Source organism: Lycium barbarum, chromosome 1 (assembly GCF_019175385.1).
Source record: "Lycium barbarum isolate Lr01 chromosome 1, ASM1917538v2, whole genome shotgun sequence".
NCBI lineage: Eukaryota > Viridiplantae > Streptophyta > Magnoliopsida > Solanales > Solanaceae > Lycium > Lycium barbarum.
This window is the reverse complement of record NC_083337.1, coordinates 156,159,845-156,169,159: the sequence shown is the minus strand read 5'-3', so window position 1 is coordinate 156,169,159 and position 9,315 is coordinate 156,159,845. Positions and strand designations below refer to the sequence as shown.

Sequence of the window (9,315 nt, the reverse complement as noted above, 5' to 3'; positions counted from 1 at the left end):
TACGAGGTGTAAAGCAAGTACAAAAAAAAAATTGTGATTTGATTGCTCATCTTCTTGTGGCTGAACAAAATAATGATTTGCTGATGAAAAATCACGAGAATCGACCTACTGGCGTTGCACCACTCCCCGAAGTGAATGAGGTGTATGCCCACTACTCCAGGCGTGGAAAAGGTCGTGGCCCCGGTCGTGGTCATGATAATAGTTGTGGTCGTTATAATGGTCAAAGAAGAAATTATTTTTCTAGTGTTAATCACTCTTCAAAGAAAAATCACCACCAAAAGGGGAAAAAGAAGGATGATAGGCAAGAAGTGCCAGAAACACGTGGCTCAGAAAACAAATGCTATCGATGTGGTGGAAGTGGACACTGGTCACGTACCTGTCGTACGGCAAAGCACTTGGTTGAGCTTTATCAGGCATCAATTAAAAGAAAAGAGAAAAAATCTCGAAGCTAATTTTATCTCTGAAAATCAAATTGACATCACACACTTGGATGTAGCTGATTTCTTTGAGCACCCTGAAGGAAAGATAAATCACTTGATTGGTCATGGTTCTGTGGTTAGAGATGATTGAGTTGTTTATTTTAATCTTTACTAGTCGTAGTAGTTGATGAATAAAAGACCATGTGACAGTAGCTGTTTACATGAGTACTATTTTTAATTGGTCTAGATTTAGTCAGCTTGTTATAGTTAGTTATTAATAAAATTTTAATCTGATTTGTCGTGAGTAAATCATTAATGAAGGTGCAAATTCTATAACCAATTTGGTTAAACATTATAACTGCAGCTGCATTGAGTTCTATTATATACATATAACTATTTAATTTCCATTTTTTTTACTTAATATATATGGAAACGGAAGAATAGAGATGTGGTTACAAAGTGATTGGGTTGGATTAAAAGTCAACCATGGTTTTCACCGCATATTGTTACTTCTTTACACCACAATTTTTGCCGCAATTGTGATATGATGTCAATAGGAATTTAGTTTACAGTGAAAAAGATCCGAGGCAAGTATAATTGATTAGCAAAGCAATATGCAGAAAGCTTTACAAATGATGTCAAGAGAGAGTGAAAGAAAAGATGCTGAATGCGAACAAATTATTTTTGATAGTAGAAGAATTTAATATTTGTTATTCCCGTCTCTCCATACTGCTTTACGATTGATTCTCACGTGATTAAGGAATAACATGTGTAAATTTTTTATTTTTTTTTGAGAAATGTATTGTGATTTGATTGCTCATCTTGCTTTTTCATTTAAATTAAGACGGAATGAGTAAAAAAGAAAGAAATGAAATAAAGAAAATGGGGCCGAAGTCAAAAACAAAATATTTTCTCTGTTTCAATTTATATGAAACATTTTATTTTTTAGTTTATATAAAAAAAAGATACATTTCAATAATATTTCTATAGCTTATTTTTTATTATAATTTTTTTAAATTATGTATCTAATCAAACTATATCACAAAAATTAAAAGGGAGTTACAAAATAGAGTCGTCATATAATGATTCGAACATCAGACCCCAAAAGTCGGATAAGATCGTGAAGAGCCGTCTCATTTTTATTTTTCTGAACAGCTCCTATAAAGCACAAAGGCAGACACGTCAGCTTCCCATCATACAAGGCACCCACTTTGTCCCCTTTTGTGGACCCTGATACAATACCATTTTCTCTCTCTCTTATCCCTTTTTCTTCATCTTTTACATGTATTTAAACAGACTCTCCTTAACGCAAAACATATTCATACATCCACATTCTTAATTCAATTCTCCTCTCCTGCTGTTGACCTTTACATGAACAATTATTCGGCCTAATATTATATTAGCAAAACAGTCTCATTCACATTTGGTTTGCCCTCTTTGATCCGTTCTCATTCAATATTCAATTATTAACTCATAATCTATTTAAAGATAGTACGTGTTCTTGGTCCTTACAATCACATAAAAATTTCAATCTTTTCTAAAAATTACCTGATTATTTGTTAAAAATATTACTCAATGGCAACTGCTATGGGAAATGTTGGGGGTTGTGGGTCAGCCTCTGCTTCTTGGATTAGTTTGACAAAGAAGAATTTGAAGGGTGATAAAATTAGATTTAATGTTTCTTGTATATATTCGCTTTCTCTGAGTTTGATTGGATTTGGTTTGGTTGAAAATGATTTGAACAAAAATGGATTGGGTTTCAAACCGCCCATATTTTATGTGGGTAAATATGGGTTGGGTGATAAATGACTAGGTAGGTTATGGGTTAACCCATATTATACAAGTGTAAATATTATTTCAAGTGTATGTTTATGATTTTTTTCTTTTGTCAAGTTAAATTATTTTTTTCATATAAATTTCAGGGGTGAGGGGTGGGGGTCGTGGAGGGGGTAAGATTTTTTTTTTTTTTTTGGCGGGGGTTGGGGTGGGGGACCAGAAATTCTTTTCCATTATTTATAAATTTTTTATACAAGTAATATATATGAAAATTGAAATTTGGGGGGGGGGGGGGGGCGTGGAGGGGGTGGGGCGGGGGTAAGATTTTTTTTTTCCAGTTTTTATAAAAGTAAAATATTTGAAATTGATTTTTTTTTGGGGGGGTCCGGGGGGGGGGGGGGTCGGAGAGGGATGGGGTGGGTGGGGGTAAGAATTTTTTTTCCATTTTTTATAAAACTTTTATAAAAGTAAAATATTTGAAACTGATTTTTTTTTTTGGGAGGGGGGGGGGTGTTTCGGAGAGGGGTGGGGTGGGAGTAAGAAATTTTTTTCATTTTTTATAAAATTTTATAAAGGTAAAATATATGAAATTGATTTTTTTTTTCGGGGGAGGGTATGGGGGGTGGGGGTAGGGATCGGAGTGGGAGGTAAGAAAAAAGTTCTCCTTTTTTATAAGCTTTTTATAAAAGAAAAATAAAGTATATGAAATTTAAAAAAAAAAAAGTGTGTGGGGGTAGGGGGCATGGCTGGGTGGGTGGTGGGGTAAGGGTTGGGGTGGGAGGTAAGAAAGAAATTTCTCATTTTCAAAATGAGTTGTTATTGGATCAAGTGTGTTCTTATATGGATACTCATATTTTACCCGTATTTGCCCATATTTTTATGGGTTAAAGAGAGACTTCAAACCCATACTTACCCACCTAAAATATGAATGACCCAACTCACTAACATATGGGTAAAATGAGCTAATTTTCTAAATATGAGCTCAAATTACCACCTCTACCCTAGATATATAAAATATCTATTATAAACCTAAAGCTAAAGCCCCATTAAGTATTATATTCCCTCTAGCAAAGGAGTTATTGATGTTTATTATGAATTTTTTAGAGTATATCCAATTAAATTGCTGCAGAGAAATGTCGGAACTTGACATTAGATACTGAAAAGCGGGACAAAAGTTAAAAAATGATAGGCAAATGTACTTTATCAAAAGTAATTGAAGAAATAGTAGCAATTTACATGTTGATTTTAATTTTTATCATCTCCTATATTTAGTCGATACACCGTTCGATAATCGCCTGATAATTGCTAACTCGTTACCAAACCAATCGATATCTTATCGGTTAGCTAGTGGATTAAAATATTTAAAAGCCGATAACCGATAAGCTGATCCGTTAAGTGTAATTATCCGTCCGATCCGTCCGATAAGCATCTCTACACGCATCTGCTTAATTTAATTAATTACTATCTCCGGATCAAAAAGAGTGTGCACTTAATCATTTGCACACCTCTTAAGAAAATATTAACTCATAGACCAAAATAGGTAATTTGACTAACTTATATTATCCCTACTTCAATAGGTATTGACTTTTATTAGAATTTAATCACGTAACACTTAATAAAAATAAAATTAATTATTTCTTAATTTGATAAGTAGATCAGAAGGAAATGGTATTAGCTGGCTGAGACAGAGTCGTTGTTGGCTTCTACACCCCCTAAACCACATTCCAAATCCGCGCTTTTAGCTCCCTCGTACCGTACTATCACTATTCAGCCATGTGTTTTATGACCTGGCTCCACGTTGGCAGCAATCTTGTTAACTCTATTTTTTTTTTCCAATCGACCAAGTACTCTTCTTAAAACCTTAATCAATAAATACACGATAACCGTGTATTTACTCATGAATTTTATTACTCAATTACGATTAATTAATATGTCAAATTATCGGAATCGAACTTTAAAAATATCGAACCGAACACCGAATGTTCACTCCTAATTATGGGTGCAGAGAAATAACTATTTTCCTAATATATCTTGTGGGCAAACAAATTAAACGATGACTAGAGAATATCTAAGATGTGAAATCTAAGAAATTTATCTGTTTTGTGATAATTCCTTCCAATCAGTAATTCAACTGTGGTTGCAAAGAATTCACTTTCATAAGCTCGGAAAAGCCCCTAAATCTCCTAAACTAATATCTACATTGAAGTTCTACGAAGTACAGTACTTAAAAAATAGTCCAATAATATATTTCCTTAGAGAATATTGTGATTCAAATGTCAAGTTTGATCTCCTAATTTTATCGAAGTGTCAATCTAAAGCCAAAGATGCATTGACCAGAGGCGAATCCACGATTTCAAGAGGATGAGTTCACCACTAGCTATCGGATGTTTTGATTTCTTTTGCCTTTGGCTTGTTGCAGGTTAGCGCCTATAGATTTTTTTTATTTCTTTTGCCTTTTGTGATTTGCATAATTAGAAATAAAGGGAAAAAAAATTCATTAGATGTAATATAAAAAGAACACGTTTTTTTACTTTTAGGTAATTAGAATTATAGAAGAAAAAGTATTCAGAATAATATAAAAATGAAAGTTAAAAGGTTGCTTTAGAAAATAAAAGTATAGAACGTGCAGGGGCTCGGGTTTGAACCCCAAGACCTTGAAGAAATAAACACAGTCCCTAATCAGTGCTCCACTCAGCCTGGTTTAAGCATGGGTTCCTTCAGGTACTATTAAATATATTTTCAGAATTATATACATAATATATTGAGTTTAGTCGAGTGATCATGTGTTCACGTGACCCAAAATTAATACATAATATATTGAGTTTAGTCGAGGGGAATAACTAATAGACAAAATTCTATTCGCCAACTTGTATGATTGTATGAATGAATCTAAATCGAGTCAGACAGTATGTATACGGTAAAAATCGAATATATGCTAAACCGGTAAGACCGGAGTCCGAGGGAAGAAAGAAATTAGCACGAGCATGAAGACTTTCTTTAAGGATCAGAGGAGTGCTTGATTCGAAGAAAGCGAAGGATATCGTTTGGTCCGGTTTCTCCATAGCCAAGATGATCGTGGCGGTTGATTCGGTTGATCCGTTACGCGATTGCCACGCGTCGATACCGTCCTGCCATGTTTAACTGTCAATCGTACGGGTGTCAGACCGTACGACCAACCTAATCCAACCTAATCCATTTTAGAGTTTTTCTTTATTTTTTAGGGCCTCTTGTTGTATGAAGCTCATGGGACAATACTATAAAAAGGGGTCATTGTCCCACTTTTGAGGGGTTGGCTTTCTCATATCAAGAACATCTTGTACTAGAAAATATATATAAATCTCTCTCCCAATATCAGATTTTGGTCCGGATTCATTGTGTTCATCTCTTAGATTTGTTCATATAAGTAATACTCATATATTAATAGATACATTGATCTATAGCGAATCTCTGATCATTATTACTCTCTTCATATCATATCCATACATACCTTTTTCCACCAAATAGATTGAGGCTTAACCACATATCCTATACCTACTCACAAATTTAATTGATTATTCAAATTTGGGGTAAACACAGTAGATATTTTCGCATAATATCTTGAGAAAAATAGAAAAATTAAATCTTCGTAATCCAGTAAATAAGAGTTTTCAGAATGAAAATTACTCCGTCCCTTCGATTTTATGTGTCTTAATTTAATTAACCAAAGTTTAATAATGTAAAATAGACTTTTGTATTTTGTAATGTTATTTAAAAGTGCGTATAATATACATATAGACATAGTATAAAATATCAATTGTCATGATCATTCCATTCCTTTAAGAGATCTTTACGTAAGAATACACTGAAATATTGAATCTAAAAACTTATTTAAATACAAAAATGTTAATCTTTTTTAAAATATAAGAAAGTCACCTCTTTTAAAACATACTACTGTCTCCACCCAATTTTGTGCAACTGTGTTTCCTTTTTAATTCATGCGGAAAAATGACATTTTAAACTTTCTATTTTATCTTAAATGAGATGATTTATAGTCCTAATTTTTTTTTTAAACCTCTAATTTAAATTTCCTTAAAAAAAAGGTTTGTGCTCAGTTGAAAACTTTCACTTAAATTAAGACGGAATGAGTAAAAAAGAATGAAAAGAAATAAAGAAAATGGGGCCGAAGTAAAAAATGAAATATTCTCTCTGTTTCAATTTATATGAAATATTTTATTTTTTAGTTTATATATATAAAAAAAAGATGCATTTCAATAATATTTCTATAGCTTATTTTTTATTATAATTTTTTTTAATTTTTTTTTAAAATTATGTATCTAATCAAACTATATCACAAAAATAAGAAGGGAGTTACAAAATAGAGTCGTCATATAATGATTCGAACATCAGACCCCAAAAGTCGGATAAGATCGTGAAGAGCCGTCTCATTTTTATTTTTCTGAACAGCTCCTATAAAGCACAAAGGCAGACACGTCAGCTTCCCATCATACCAGGCACCCACTTTGTCCCCTTTTGTGGACCCTGATACAATACCATTTTCTCTCTCTCTTATCCCTTTTTCTTTATCTTTTACATGTATTTAAACAGACTCTCCTTAACGCAAAACATATTCATACATCCACATTCTTAATTCAATTCTCCTCTCCTGCTGTTGACCTTTACATGAACAATTATTCGGCCTAATATTATATTAGCAAAACAGTCTCATTCACATTTGGTTTGCCCTCTTTGATCCGTTCTCATTCAATATTCAATTATTAATTCATAATCTATTTAAAGATAGTACGTGTTCTTGGTCCTTACAATCACATAAAAATTACCTGATTACTTGTCAAAAATATTATTCAATGGCAACTGCTATGGGAAATGTTGGGGGTTGTGGGTCTGCCTCTGCTTCTTGGATTAGTTTGACAAAGAAGAAGATGAAGGGTGAGAAAATTAGATTTAATGTTTCTTGTATATATTCGCCTTCTGCGAGTAATCCTTACAAGACGTTGAGGATTCAACCTGATGCTTCTGAAACTGATGTCAGAAAGGCTTTTAGACAGCTTGCTCTTCAGGTATATATCTTCTCTCTTCTAATATATATGTCTGATATTTTAATTTCGTAGGTGTAAAAATAGTTATTCCCCTTGATATATGAGTTGGGGAAAAGTAGCAGAATATCGTAAACTTATCAGAATGCGTGTATGTTGATCCAAACACCAGGATTATAAAAAAAAAAAGTAGTTTATGGTAGAAAAAGTTGATGATGGAGTAACAAATACGAGTATTATGATTCGTCCTATGCATGGTATTTCTCTCTTTTAATGGAAAAAAAGTGTTTTTTGTTCAAATATGTATCCTCTTAGGTGAATTAGTTAGCTTTCTGTGAAATTGTTGCCTTTTCATCTTGCTATTTTAGGCTTTTTTGCTTCTCTGTTTGTTAGACTTGTTAATTAATGAAATGTGTTTTGATGGGATTTCAGTATCACCCTGATGTGTGCAGAGGAAGTAATTGCGGCATTCAATTCCACCAAATTAACGAAGCATACGACGTAGGTTTTCTGCATCTAGCCAATTGACATTTCTTTTGGTCCATCTCATTTTTATTTTTTTAATTTTTATTTTCTTATTTTATAGTTATAAAATTGTGGATTATATGTTGCTTTAGCTCTAACTTTAAATTAAAAAAAAAGTTGGGTGAAGCAGAGAACACAGTGAACCAAAATGAAAGAAGGTTGACAAAGATAAAGCTTGGATTCTTGATACTTGATAGTGTGATTTGTATTTTTCTACTAATCCTACTAATCTATTCCTAATAATAAAATAAAAAGGGGACTCTAGTTTAAGCCACTAACAGAGCCTCAAAGGATTAGTATGAAACTTTATTCCGTAAACAAATGCTTGGTAGGTATCAATCACTTCATCCTTGGATTATTTAATCATGTAGGGAACCAGTGGACACGTTTTAGGCAAAAGGTCCTTTTCACTTTATGTTAGAAAATTGAGAGGTGTAAATTACATTATCTAATAATGTCACTATCCAGATTTTCAATTAGTATTACGTACTAGAACTTCTTTGTGTGGGTCCATTTCTTTTAATATAATATTTTAGGATCAATTATGTTAAACTTCTCAATTATTCAGTCTCTTTAATTTCTTTAATGTTTGGTTATTGGTGCAGACTGTGATGAGTAACTTGAGAGGTGAAACCAAGAGTGCAGAGATATTTGAGGAATTTGCTGATGATGATTATGATTCCATGAGAGGAGTTAATGATCCAGATTGGGATATGTGGGAAGAGTGGATGGGATGGGAAGGGGCTGGCATTAGGGACTATTCTTCACACATCAACCCTTACATTTAATCTTTAATCTGGATTACTATAGTGTTTTTGTGAAATACTAAAAAGAAAACCCATCCATCTCTTCAATTTAAAGATGGTTTGAGGTTTCTGTACAAACTCAAGTGGGAAGATGGAGGAGTTGTATATTTTGTACATAGATGGAAGCCTATCCTCCTTTGTATTTACCGATTATATAATGATAATAATGCACGGATTATATATCAATGAGAATTTACATTACTGGAAAATATTCTATTGTCCTAATTCCTAAAATAATTATGAATATTACAGCTTCAAGAACTTTTAGTTGTTTAATGTTTCATAATCCGTTGAATGTTTATGTAGAATAGGTCAATATGGATTGAATAATGAATTGAAATTCAAGAAGTTCAATTGTAACAGAGTCAAAATCAACATTCTTATGTGTCGAATTGGTGGATTTGGTCAATTTCAGGGGATAAAGTCGGATTGAACCAGTAAATGGGGATATTTTTTATTTCGGAAAAGGGCCAGATATGCCCGTGGACTATACGATATTACACGCATATGCCCATATTTTAAATATTATCCCAGACGTGGCCTTATCGTTATGTTTTGCAGTCACTCGTGCCCTTGATTTAACAGAAACCCGAAAAAAATATTTGAGGGCATATTTGTGCACTTTCACATAGTATAGGGGCATGTTTGATCAGTTGAAATTCCTGAACTACATATTGTAGCAACAGTTCCTAGATTTTTTTTTTATAGTGCACTTTATGCTAGTCAATGTTCTTTTGGCACTGCATTTTGAAATTT

The 9,315-nt window shown here is 32.9% G+C and overlaps 1 protein-coding gene across 2 annotated transcripts; it reads left to right on the top strand.

The window, feature by feature from the left end:
* The first annotated feature begins 6,787 nt into the window (after window positions 1-6,787).
* On the top strand, window positions 6,788-8,768 carry LOC132599040 (chaperone protein dnaJ 8, chloroplastic-like). 2 transcript variants are annotated; one of them, XM_060312257.1, is made up of 3 exons: window positions 6,789-7,252; window positions 7,661-7,729; window positions 8,359-8,768. In XM_060312257.1, exons 1-3 carry the CDS (start codon window positions 7,040-7,042, stop codon window positions 8,539-8,541), a joined length of 465 nt encoding a protein of 154 aa, XP_060168240.1. In that variant the 5' UTR covers window positions 6,789-7,039; the 3' UTR covers window positions 8,542-8,768. The 2 variants fall into 2 exon arrangements, with proteins under 2 accessions (XP_060168249.1, XP_060168240.1); XM_060312266.1 differs by lacking the exon at window positions 7,661-7,729 and having other exon boundaries at window positions 6,788-7,252.
* The last annotated feature ends 547 nt before the right edge of the window (window positions 8,769-9,315 follow it).